Source organism: Macrobrachium nipponense, chromosome 12, assembly GCF_015104395.2.
Source record: "Macrobrachium nipponense isolate FS-2020 chromosome 12, ASM1510439v2, whole genome shotgun sequence".
NCBI lineage: Eukaryota > Metazoa > Arthropoda > Malacostraca > Decapoda > Palaemonidae > Macrobrachium > Macrobrachium nipponense.
In genome coordinates, this window is record NC_087205.1 from 47,145,562 (window position 1) to 47,159,849 (window position 14,288).

The window sequence follows — 14,288 nt, forward strand, 5'->3', positions numbered from 1 at the left end:
TGGCTGTCTGCCAATACTGGAAAAAGTTACAGGTTTGACCGAGGCGGCAACTACCGGGGGCAACCCCCTCGGACTTCCTTCGACTACCAGTATGTCATCTCCTAGGCTGTTCTTGGCCGTGAGATGCAGCAGGACAGTGACTTTAAGTCTAGGAGATCCAAGTGGCCAGATAGTCACCTTCTCTGACACGACGCCTTTCCGACCACAGCAGGTTCGAATGAGGTAGCAACTACCTGTATGTAACCCCCGACCTCCCTTGGACTTCCGGTATGTCTTCTCCCAGGTGCAGGGAAGCATGACAGTGACCTTTGTCTAGGACTGGGGTGTCAAACTCAAATCCTTTCGAGGGCCAATTATGCACTTGGTTATGGTCTCGAGGGCCATCAAAGATTTCTTATGATTCATTTATTAAGATTTTCAATAAAAGAGCCTTATTGCCAGCAATTATATGAAGTAAATTAATATACTGTTGTCATATGAATGAAAGGTAAAACTTAATATTTCTTGTTTTAACAGTTTAGTAACTTTAGTTAAATTTTCCTCAGTTCTAATAGTTATAGTAGCTCGAGTTGAAAAATCTCTTGGCACCTTGCAGGCCATGAGTTTGACACCTCTGGTCTGGGAGAATCAAGGGACAAGTAGCCACCTCCTCCACTGCACAACACTTCACTGTTACATTGATAATTGATGTTAATCTAAATAAAAATGATGGCGAAGGCATGGAAAAGAAGGGATAGAGCCAGGCACGGGAGCAAATGACAAAGATAGGAGAAATAATAGGAGAGAATTGGCCTTAAGTAAAGGGAGTCGCTGGGCAACTGACGGGAGGTGAAAGGCGAAATGCTGGTGCCTGTAGTAATCTTGGTTACTGATTGCTTTCATGATAATAATCAACTAGTAATCACTTACTAACTACATATTTTATATATAACTATAATGCATTCTGGCAACAAGGCCCGAAACATTCATAATTTATGAATACATTAGCATTTAATATACTCAGACATGCATCTAAAAATAACTTAAATGTATGCATAACTCCAAAATAATAATAATAATTAATGTTTTTATATTAACATGTTGTTTTCGCATTAAAGTATCAAAGCCAATCAGACTCTAGTAATGTAAAAACACTGCTTTTGTTCTTCAAATAGTAATAAATAAATAAAACAACAGAGGAACTGGAAGAGAACCATGATATATGAAGCCAGAGATGAGTAGGGATTTGAGGAAGTGACTTCTACTCACATGACCTATACATTAGAAAGGATGGCTATTTATCAAAATATCTTGCAAATCAAAGCAACAAAACACAGCAATGGAAATCAGACATCTTTTCAAGGGTTGAACAGATAACCTGATTATGTAACTGAGATATCAACATACATACCAGTCAAGACATGAGTTTTTGTCAATAAAGCAGTTGTTGAACAACAAACATGACATGACTACACCATGAAAAATAAGTATCAGAACTTAAACTCTGGGGTCAAAGTTTGGACAAAAGTTTTTATAGATAGTACAATACAGTATTCATCCGTATTAGCGGAGGATGAGTACCAGACCCCCGGGACCCCTCGCAAATAGCTGAAACCCCTACAAAAATGCATAAAACTGCCTATTTTGTTAGTTAAACTCAAGAAAGCCCAACAAAAATGTTTATATCTGGTTTTTAAATAGTTTCATCAAAAAAAGTTCATTTTATGATACAATTGATAAAAAAAAAGGAAATTGTGGACATTTCTCACTGAAAAGCACTGCAAATAGGCGAATTTTCCGTGAATAATGGGGGTATATGTTCCAGTGAGAAATCTGTGAATATGTGAGTACGCGACTCCAAAGTGCACGAATATGGGGGTGTTCAGTGTATAACCGTATCTGTTTGAAGTCATGAAAGATACTAAAATTTTGCTTCTAGTACAGTATAATCTTTAATTTCAAAAACTTTAAGTAGTCACTTTTATATCAAACCTCAAGTGTTCACGTTTATATATCTATATATATATATATATATATATATATATATATATATATATATATATATATATATATATATATATATAATATATATATATATATATATATATATATATATATAATATATACCATATAGTATATGAGGGACTCAAAACATAGAGCCCAGTGTACTATATTAATATATTTTAGATATAGGTATCTTACCTATGATTTTCAATAATGCCATTCAAATTATTGTGTTTTGGTTGTACATTGATTCATACACCTTTATCTACATAAAGAATAATTTTACTCTCTAATGATATTTAATTCTTCTACAAGACAAAAGAATTCAATTCTAATCAGTATATGCTCATAACTATTTTTTAGTGATAATTCATGAATTGCTCACCTTTATCATGGTTATAGCACAATAACACATCTTATCCTTTATTGACACTTGATATGGCACATCAAGTGATGGCTGTGGGTGTCCACCAAATGTTAAGTTATCTGCAACATGCTGGCTAACTCGTCTCAACTTTACTTGATTTCCATCCTCTCCTGTGCTGACAGGCACTGCAACAACTTCAACCTAGAAATTAAAAGGTAATTTCTTATTATTTGTATGAACCATTATGTAATCTGGTAAGAATACAAACTTTCTATCACCCTATTGCCCTCCAATCTTAACTAAAAGACATTCATCTTCCTTTTAAATCTACAATAACATTTTAAAGCACCATTATATCTGTACTTTATTTCTCAATGTCTCAACTATGTCACCCAAACCTCTCATGCACTTCTGCCTGTACCATATGTCATTACTCTACAGCTGGTGTAACTTTCACAGACAGTTCTTGAAATCAGCCTGTTATAAAACAACTTTCCACCCTCCTTGGTCGATATTACTACAAAAGGGGTGCATCTCAAAAGTTTCAACTTTTGTTGCTCTCTCACTTCACTTTGTCCCTTCAAACAATCCAACAGCTACTCCATAGTAACTTCTCTTCTCGTCCAAACCTTTTGCAGAAATACAACCATTTTCCTTGCTTCAGTTGTTCCAAGACTTGCCTTCTCTCTATCATACCATTAATTATTACATTTGCTCTCAAAATATAATTACATATCAAACAAAGGGCTGAACACATGTGCATCCCTCTTAATGTGAATGCGACTTAGATAGTCAAAGGGAAATTCTCCGATGTAATATTATGGGCATGTAATCAAAATTGTTCCCCTCCCAGTATTTAGTTAATACACCATAGCCTCTCCGAACCTTTTTATGACTTGATGGGCTCTAAACGGAACAAGCATTAAAGTTGGAGGGAACCTGCTAAATGATATTCCTGATTAATTGCTCCTTTTTAGTTGCTGTTATCCACTGAGGGGTGGGGGGTTGACAAAATAGCAACATACCCTCTTCCACCTACATCTATGATTTGAACCATGCTGAATGAAGTGGTTGAAGGAGAAAGAAGTTTGATCAATGTAAACAACTTAGCTATAGGTAATTTTTTGGGAACAGATAAAGGAGGATTCCCAATAACCTGTAAGATCATAACTATAAGAATCAGGGCTGTTATTTTGTAGAGGTGCTCAGATGGGAAAGTGTTTCAGGAGAATGTTACATTATGCCAAGAGAATATCATGCTTAAAATTAGATTAAATCTCGCTTCCTAACTCTTTCCTGACTTTTCATATATGACCATCATGTGGTTTCTCATCACTACCCTGTTTTTGTCAACTTCACCTAAGTTACTGCTTAGATAACAAAATCATAGATTTACCACTGTAAACTAAATTACAAACACCAACATGGAAAGTGCAAAAAACAAATCAATTAAAATACCCCACCTTCTGGTGATATGTCAATTTCTGATACATTCATGTTTAATGGCAGAAGTCTGGATCCATATCTGGACTTCTGTCTATGTGGCAGTGGGTACTCATGAGGGCCTATGCATCCTTAGCAATGGTATGGGCCAGTTCTAGCAACTGTCTGTGGTGGTGGCACCACTACTAAGTCATCCCAGGACTAATATTAAATTCCAAATGGATAATATTCCCATTGACAGAACAAACCACCAGCGGCACAGAGTTCAGTGGAATAAATCATACCTTCTTGGTAAAAGTTGCCTATAATTCCAGGAGTGTAGTGATATTCAAAGGAATTTTCTATAAAAATCAAAATTAAATCATGTGCACTGATAGGACATTCTGTTGAAACTTTAATGTCGTGTTGTCATTCTTGGAAGGAGGTGAGGTCCTCATCAGCACAGGTTTGTGTGAATTACAGGGGAGTTCTATTAGTAAGGTGTAATTCCCTTGGAGTGCATGACTGGAATCCCTAAGTCTGGGACTTTCTCAGTAGTCTGACCAGAATGGGTGGGTTCTCTGGATTGCTGCCACTGACATAACACAGAGGATGGTTATTTACTATATTTGTGGCTCTGGCTATAAGTGTTCCAAGTTGCAGCAGCGATAACTTTCACTTGTAAGTGACTCTGAGCAGGTAGTGCTTCCCAGCATGAATTGTGATGCACAAGAGACATTGTGGAAGGGCTACCATGACTTGGAACTCTCTCCTAGTGCAAGGAAGGAAATCCATGAAATGTAGCAGAGGCTTTTCATGTGAATTAGCCAAGTAATGGCATAGGATAATGTGAATAAATTACAACATTCAAGCTGCCCAGAATCTCCATCTTGTTATGGTGACCAGAGCAGATCCTTTGGTGTATATGCAGCTTGGGGTAAAGCTTGATGAGCGGCTTCATGGTTTGCACAGACCAACTGGAGTGTGCCTGGTTCCACCCCTGCATTCTGCAGCTGACCCCAGCAATGAATCAGTCTATCCTATATAGGGTGCATTCCTAGTGTTTGTAACTGCATCCAGCAGAGTAGGATCCAAGTAGTTTGATCTTTAATTTGGTTGAGTTGACTTGGCATCCAAGCTGGATCAATTGTCCACTATTGTGTATGTACTACTCAAGGTGGTATGGAATTTGCCACGATTACTGCTACTGTCACCCTGCCAGGGGCACTGAGTGCATCCTTGTTCCCATAAGTTCTTTTTAAGTAAGACAGGTAAATGACAAAAGTAGGTTGTTTCCCATAAAACCTCTCATGAGAGGGTCAGCAGTGTTTTCTCTGAGCGAGACATTAAGGGTGACATTGGATTCCCTCAAAAAGTTGGTGATATCCTTAGCCCAGGTAAGCACCAACATCTCCTTGATCTAGTTCCTTATTGGACGAGTGGATTTTGCGCTCGGCTACCAATCCAGTGGTCCGAAGTTCAATTCTCCGTTCTGACAACACGGAACCAGAGGAATTTATTTCTGGCAATAGAAATTCATTTCTCGATATAGTGTGGTTCGGATCCCACAATAAGCTGTAGGTCCTGTTGCTAGGTAACCATTTGGTTTCTAGCCACACAAAAATATCTAATCCTTCAGGAGAGCTGTTAATCAGCTCAGTGGTCTGGTAAAACTAAGATATACTTAACTTTTTATCTCCTTGATCAACTGGTGCTCTACAAAGTGAGGTACTACCTGAATGTTACCCCAGAAGAGGCACTATGAACAATTCAAAGGAGGAGAGCTAAGTGCAGCATGGTCCCAGAATATGCATGATCAGGTAGTGCGATTCCCCTTTATGTGGTCACTAGTTCTCAAAAATAGATTTTCTGTATCTGTGAAGCCATTCAAAGTCTGCCACTCACGCACCACAAAACATATCAAATCTTTTGTCTTTTCAAGTATTTTACGGGGTGGATGCGTGAGATAGATTTCCTGCCCAGGCATTGGTCGACGGGAGGCTCCACCTCATGCATTTGTGACGTCATAGCTTTCCTTCTACAGAACTCTTCACTGAGGATGAGATAGAGGAGTTTGAAGGTATTTTGGCAGAGGATGGGTGGAGGAAATCCACCCAAAAGATTTTTTAAAGCTTTTTACAGCAGGAAATGACTGTATCATACAGTACACTTGCACCCAATGGTGGCAGTGTTTGCATGTGGGAGTCACCATCATGGGTGTAATTTTAAACTTTTTCAAGTTATTAAAACTTTAAAACCTTTTCAACGTTCTATTTATCCATAATAACAATTTCATATTGGAAAAAATATAGTATAGTACATAGAAAATATTGAAAATGGGTAGTAAAAAAGTTTGACTGGGTAAGTTGCCATTTGCCTTGACCCTAATGGAATGATTCCAATAAGGTAAGTGTATCGCGAATCTGCAATTTTCCAGTTCTGTGAGGCCGTGGATCGACCAAATTCTCGCATAATTAGGGACTACTTTGGGTACACACTTTTGGCTCCAATAGTAAGAGCAAAAACCTTTAGCAAGGACACCATAGGATCTAGCCAGAGACAATTTGAGAGTCATTCATAGGCAGAAGAGATTAGGGGGGAGAGATCTATACCAACTAACAGGCAAAAAACTACAATGATGAAACCAATAAAACTACTAAAGATGAAACCAATTTCCTTGAGCACTTGGTGCCACCATAACAACTAATTGAATTCCTCTTTACCTATATCACTTCTGCCAAAAGGTTTATCCCATATGGCGCTATCCTCCAAAAATCTTTGCATGAGAAGTTTCTCCTCAACAGTGATAGAATTAATAAATTCCAATGCGTCTAAGAGAGTACCAGTGAACGAAAAAAAAAAAAAAAAAAAAAAAAAAAAAAAAAATGGAGATCCCTCTGTATGGTGCCTGAAAAGGTAATACATATCCTTACCTACATGGTACAAGGATAACCCAGCAAAAGCCAAATAAAAGGAAAAAGAAAAGAGAAGCTGAATTTTATCTGAAAACAGATATAAAGATTCTATTGAACTCTCAAAAGAAAGAGGAAAGAAGGTTCTGTTGCATGCCCAACAAGTTCCTCTCAAAGAGAGCTGATGCATAAACTTGTGGTTACTTCTTTGTAGGGGCTAACTTAAACCACTTAAAAATTGGACAAATGATTCTCTCACACATTAGCAAAATACTAATAGCCTGAACTGGTGGTGACACAGTTCAAAGAACCCCATTCTTATGCTCCTGATCTGGATCAAAAGCCCAGGACATGTGCGTCATAGGTGGTTGGCTAATTCAACTATTTTCCCCCTAATCCTAAACAACAGATGCACACAAGTCACCTGCACAAGCTTAACCACCTGCATTTCAAAGTAAAATATACTCTGGAAATCCAAAGAAATCTTGGTTCTGAACTTATAGTTACAGATTTAAATTTTTAATAGAAATACAGACCTATTTCAGTTCTTAAATTCAATATAAATTATCAACTTCCTTTCAAGTAAATTTTGATTCGGGGACAATTACAACTAAGGACATAGCTTATGAGAGAAGAGACTAATTTTTGAGAATTACATCATAGCTACAGCTGTAGGAAGGAGTGGGTAAGGGCCAAAAGACTACAACTACTTGAAATATAATTCCAAGCCACATTCATTAATGGCAAACTTGTTTGTTTGTTTGTTTGTATGGTGCTTTTACGTTGCATGGAACCAGTGGTTACTCAGCAACGGGACCAACGGCTTTACGTGACTTCCGAACCACGTCGAGAGTGAACTTCTATCACCAGAAATACACATCTCTCACTCCTTAATGGAATGGCCGAGAATCAAACCCGCGACTATCGAGGTGGGATGCTAATACCATACCAACCAAACTGATCACCAATACTAGGCTATCCTTATTTCTCTAATTTGCACTAACTGACCCATGTTAACATTCTAATTTCACTAACAATTTATGTATGTAGCTTATTACTAATCTTAGCTGCTATAATGATTGAAGAACTCCTTTTCCTGTTCTCAAATTTAACCAGATTCTTGAAAATTATTACCAATTCTTGTTGTAGATCCAAAATCTGGGAATTTCGTTTCCCGCACACAGAAACTAAGATCTTATATTTTCTTACTTGACTGATAGACCTCAATGTTTTTCAAACTATTTCCTTCTTATGAAGTTCCTAACCACTGACAACCCTGACTGACAACAACATAGATATTACTGTATAATTGCCATAAACAGAAAGATACTTTATACTTTAAGTACCTGGGATACTGTAAGAACTTAATCAAGTTATATATAGATGTACAGGTACTGGATATTGGGATAAGCACCAAAATTGATAAACTGACCACTTATGTCTATTCATTCTAACAGTAGGGGGCCTTCTAGACAGAGATTGATTCCCTACCGACTCCTGAAAAGTCTCAGGCTCACATAAGATTGTTGCAGTCTCCACACAGTCTGAAGAAGTATTTGGAGATTAGGATAGATTGTTCTTAAATGTGACTTTTTAAGATCTTTCCTGAATGGCAGAAGGTGAGGAATGCCTACTACCAGGAGAGGTAGCTCAGGAAACATTCCCTTTGGGCCCATCTATGAACTATCACTGTTACCCTCAAGTTCTCCGACACTTAACTTGAGAACAATATTTCCTCAAAACTTAAAATAGAGAAAAAGTGAACAAGTCCAAATTTGACCACTCTTAAAGAAAAACACTGACTGCCCATGCCTGTGATCCTGGCATAAGAGTGCTGTAAAGTGGGATTTTTTAATTTTGGGCAAACACAAACACACTGGTGTCCAGGGCTCTCCAAAGGTTTGATAACTTCTGACAAGACTTTTGGGTGAAGAAACCATTGTTTCTCCCTCGGACAAACTATGGTAAAATAATGTTCCTGGACTCAATACACATGAGAAAATCCTCTTCTAGCCTGTACAAAACCCCTTGATTCTGTGCCTCCTTATATACAAAGGAGAGGCTGAATTGTTAGGTATACCACTACTGTCTTGTCTCTAACTAGATATTCCACTTGCATAAGATCCTTCCAAACTGCCAAAGTGCTTTACAGTGTTTATACGCATCTTGTCCGCCTCTTGACCCATCTCCCCACCAATGAAGAGAACCAAAGTTTTGAAGGAACTAACAAGTGTCATGTATGGAAGACAAGACCTCTCCTGTGTATTCTTCAGGTAAAATTGAATTGGTCTCATTCACAGATGGTACATTTCGACTAACTTTTCTAAAGAGGCCATGTGTCCCAAAAGAGAGGGGTCCTTCTTGCCAGGAGGCATTTCTAAGCCTCAAAATTCTCTAGACAAAAAATTGTCTACCCATCTATCCAATGGAACAGCTTGAAAACTTAAAAAGGGACAGATGATCTTTGTCCCCTGGCAGACAATTGACTTATTTAGAAAAAGCATAGACTACTAGTTGACAATGGTCAGAATACCAACACCAAGGCCAGAAGCAGAAGACAATCCTTTATCTTCAAAACTGCCTGAAAGGAGTTGGCAGAAATTAACAAGTCATCCAAGTATAAGAGAACTCAGATTCCTAACAGATGACTTCATCCTGCTACTGGTGCTAAAAAGAGGGTGAAAGTTTGTAGTACTGTGCTCAGACCGAAACAATTGCTTTTGAATTAGAAAACTTTCCCTTTAAAGATAAAATGCAGATACTTCCTTGACCAAGAAGGCAGCAAGGAGCAAACTGGATGACTCTACCAAAAAGGGGGTCAGATGAACAAAATTGTTGACACTGGAGATGCTCATTACTGGTCTCCAGATTCCTGAGGACTTGGGAACAAAATAAAGGTGACTGTAAAACCCCAGCAACTCATCTAAAACTGGCTTGATAACTGCCTTGTATAACAACTGTCTTATCTCCTGCAAAACGCACAACTTCTCTCCAGGATGAAAGTCAACAGGAAGGATATCAGGGACTCTGACAGGGTTGGGTGTAACAAAAGGTACAACATATCCTTCCCCGAGACCTTCACCATCCAAGGTTCTGTTCCAAAGCTTTGCAAGACACACTCCAAAACCACCGTAGACAACCTCCTATTAACCCTTGAGTGCTCAAAACATCAATTACTGTTGCCTTTGCAAATTTTTCCCTTAGAATGGGAACCATGAGCACCTCAAAAGGTCTTGTAGGGTGTGTATGAACTTGAGGAGGTTTGGGTCAATATTCTGCATGAAATTTAAGTGTAGGAGTGGCCACAGGCACAGGAATCTGGAGGACACTACATACTATAAGGATTGTACAAAGAATTGCCTGCTCCCCAGATTCAAGACATCTTAAGCAAAGGCTTTAATTAAACATGTGGAGTTTAACTGCAATGGCAGATATAAGGGTGGGAGCACCTGATTATGTGCACCCCACCCTTGGATATGAAATAGAACATTGTTTTCCTTAAAAAAAATCATTAGTAGTAGAAAAGTTAATGATTATTTCAACAACAACAACAAAAACTGTACAACAACTACTACTGTGTATACATATTTGTACATACATATATAAATATTGATATACATAATGTGTACTGTATGTGTAAATGTTATGTGTATATGATGATACTAAATGCACCTCCAGTGAATGATTTCTGGATCCCCCACTGGGTTTAAGACGATGTTCATAAGGCAAGTCAAAATTGCTTCAAAATGAATTGGTCAAAACAAGAGACAGCTCTCCCAAAGCGCTGGTAATACATTAGCTCTATCAACACAAAGAAGTGGAGAATTGTTGCCCTTTCAGGACTCATATGTTGTTTCATCTGGCACAGTAAATGAACAGTCGTGCTAAAGGTGATTTCAACAAAGGAAAGCACTTCGATAGAAAGATATACATACCCATTTCATGAGCGCTTCTGTCTCACTATCAGGTAAAGTACCTTACTAGATTTGAGAGCCTTTCATTTCTTCAGGTCAAGTAACTTGAAAAATCTTGCTTCTTTAAAGGAAAAAGGACAAAGCTCTGGCATCATATAGTATACATACCATAGCAAGAAGCTTTATGTGGCTTCATAAAACTGAAAACCAAAGCAGTCACATTCTGAGATCCTGCTTTAAGAGATAAAACTTTTGAGATTGTCTCTAAACATGCCTTAACTGAATCGGATTATTTAAACTTCCTATTCCCTTGAACAGTGACCTGGGTAGAAGCACACAAAAGAGAATGCCACCGAACAGGTTCATTCATAATGAACAGAAGCATAAAGCAAAGCAGCAAAATCTATGAAGCACTTAAAAACTGATGGAGAACCATTGGAATTGGGGTCAAGATCTGTCAAGTTTTTTCAGCTCAGGGCCATATACATGGAATATATAAAATACAGACAGAAACAACACAATCTAGATACATGAGACAACATGATAAAAAAAGAATAATCGGCACTTATCCACAAAATAGCTGAGGTAGCATAAAAGATAGTAATCATAATAAGTACTGGTAATAACAGTAGTAGTATTGGTAAGAAAAAAAATGCATTGAGAGTTATAACAGTTAGCGCAAAGATTATATAACTTAAATTTCAACTAGAGACCTTATGTAGGTGGTTACAGTAGTCAGATCCAGAGGGCTAAATACAAAAATTGAATGTAAAAAAATTTTAAACTTGATAGTATTCACAGTAATAATGAAAAAGTAAAATATCAGCAATAAATATAATAATGACCGAATCTCCAGATGACATCTTGCCAATACAGAGATTAAGTCCTTTAGGGGACAAAGGCCTCATTTTCCCATCTTTCCCACAGTTTAGATCTTCTTGCTTCACTCCTTAGGATGCTTTGTATGAGTGAGTTGCTGCTGTTTCTCACTCGGGTTACCAGACTGGGCATTGTTCACCTTACAATGATTTTTAAGTTGTCCAGGTGGTTTTCTATGAACTTCTGTGTGGCGGAGTGGTAGCGGGAGTGTTTGTGAGGCGTCTCAAAATGTCATTGTGCATAATAGTGATACGTCTCATGATCTCTCGGGCATAGTTCGTCCAGAGGGAACACCCATAGATACTGTAGCAGTACGTGCGGAAGAGCAGCAGTTTCACGTCTTGGTGACAGAAGGCAACCCTATTTGCAATCATGTTGCCAGTTGCACATAGTTTACGACACCTCTGTTCAATATCTGCTGTATCTTTTAGGTTGTTAGTGATAATGTGACCCAAATACGGAAATTCGTGTACAAATTCCAGCCCATGGTTTCCGAGGAAAATTTGTGGTTCTGCAGTATGCTTAAGCAATCTCGGGAGCAGCGACATGCACTGGGTCTGGGTTTCGTTGTAAATTATATCAAAATCTTCTGCATATTGGCGGCAAGTGTCGATGGGTCGTTGGAGACCTTGCACTGATGGGGAAATCAGAACCATATCACCGGCATAACAGAGGTTGTTTATGGTTGTTTCATTGACAGTGCCTCCAATTGGGAGTGAGTTTAATTTGACATTCAAGGCATCTGTGTACGTATTAAACAAGTATGGAGAGAGAATACCCCCTTGCCGAAGCCCGTTTAGGGAACTGAAGGTGTACGAATATACATTACCCCATTTGACACACAATTGCTGTGTGGAGAACCAGCAATGTGAAATGCCAATTAGATATAGGGGTAGGCCTCTTTTATGCAGCTTGAGGAGGAGCTTCAGGTAGTTTACTCTGTCAAATGCTTTTCTCACATCCATAAAACAAAGGAAAACAGGAGAGGCTGATGATAGGTAGTAGTTCAGTAATTCTTTCAGTATATAGATGCAGGTGTCGGTTGAGTGGTTTGCTGCATCCTTTAGCTTGTTTTTTATTAATGGTATCAAGTGAACCAAGAGTAGGGATTCTGGAAGAACCTGGTGAATTATGCACGCACTGAATAAGGCAGCTAGCAAAACGTAAATTATCGGATGGCAGAATTTGAAACCCTCCATGGGAAGACCATCACAGCTGGGCGATTTATTATCAGGTAGGCTGTTTATGGCATCGCTGATATTACCTGGTGTAATACGGTATGCAAAAGGAAATTGAATGTTGTCAGTTTAAGGAAGGACTAGGGCAGCATAAACTGGCAACGCCACACACTGGAATGGAGAGGCAGCAAGCGCCTGAGACAGTGACATAATAGGGAGCCACCAGCAATGACGTTACAGGAGGTGGTTGAGAAGAACAAGATTTAGGATGGAGCAGGTGACTCATTAGAAACTGAGACGACCTGCTTGGAGCGAGACTGCTGGATGGGAGAAGGTAGAGTGTCCTCTCCTGACTCCACAGTCGACAAATCATCTATCTGGAAATTCAACAACAAACCCAGAAGAGACAAAAACTTCAACTCTACTGACAACCCTGCTGAGACGACAGCAGGAGCCATCTGCTCAACAAGAAAAGCGGCTGAAGAGGAGGGGCTGCTATTACAAATAGGTACAGTTGTCAAAAGATGAGGAATACGATGAGATGGAAGGGGTGACTAAGTAAGAAGGGGAGAGTTAACATCAGAAACAGTTGATGATAACAGTAAATTCATGTCTTCTTCAAGTTCACCTGTTAGTTTCTCCTGAACTGCATAGGGAATGTTTGAAGACAGAGCAGAAGAGGAGAGAGAGGAATCAATCAAACATAATATGGCAAAGGAGGAATGAGAAGAGATGCAACAGTGGAAGAAGTAGGAATAGATGAAGCACACTCTTCGCTAAACCTAACTAACTGCCTATATCGTCTATCAGCCTCTCTCTTGTTTCAGTATTTAAAATAAATATTGATTTTTTTTATAAGACCTCTCCTTCCATTCTTTACGATAAAAAGACAAATCACATTTATCCCCCTGTATGCTCATCATGTCCAACTGAATACATATATGTATAACCTGACACTCCTGTCTGTGCTTGCTGTAGATGGCATAATGCAAAACTGAAAAATGCATGATGCTGTAAATAGTGTATTAGTGTACAGTGGTACCTCGAGATACGAAAGGCTCAACTTACGAAAAACTCGAGATACGAAAGCCAAAGCGAAAAATTTAATGGCTCTAAATACGAAAAGTTTTCAAGATACGAAAGGTTTCTGAAAGTCCGAGATTTGCCCGGATAACAATTTTGAAACTCGCGCCGCGCGCAGCCATCTTAGTACTAGTAGACTCGCCACCATCCTCCTGTTCTCCCATTGATTCCTGATGCTAGTCACCGCCATGAGATCCTTCTCTCCTATTGGACAGCATCCCTCCCATCATGCATCTTATACGTACGTGGTGGCGTGCCTACCTTGGCCTCTTCGTACCAACATCTTTATCGTACGCACGCGGCATTCGTTCGGTCCAATGATTTCGTATAGTAACTTAAATTCGTTAGTGATTTCATTGCAGTACTATTATCGTGTTGTGCAAAAACTTTAGTGTAACTTATACGTAAATTACGTACAAGATAACGTAGTCATAGGTCCCAAGAAAGTTGAAATTCACGGAAAGAAACGCATGCTCTCTTTGGAGACAAAGATGGAGATCATCAAGAAGTACGAAGCTGGTATGCGATTGAGTGTGATCGCCAAGGAATA

General features: G+C 38.8%; 1 protein-coding gene across 11 annotated transcripts in view; it reads right to left on the bottom strand.

The window, feature by feature from the left end:
• LOC135224515 (E3 ubiquitin-protein ligase MYCBP2-like) overlaps positions 1-14,288 on the bottom strand; it is a 1,655,355-nt gene that overhangs the window by 493,019 nt on the left and 1,148,048 nt on the right. For all 11 annotated transcript variants that reach the window (XM_064263565.1, XM_064263560.1, XM_064263570.1 and 8 more), the window contains one exon: positions 2,369-2,551. In XM_064263565.1, the coding sequence (XP_064119635.1) occupies positions 2,369-2,551 (183 nt within the window). The remainder of the gene's footprint in view (positions 1-2,368; positions 2,552-14,288) is intronic.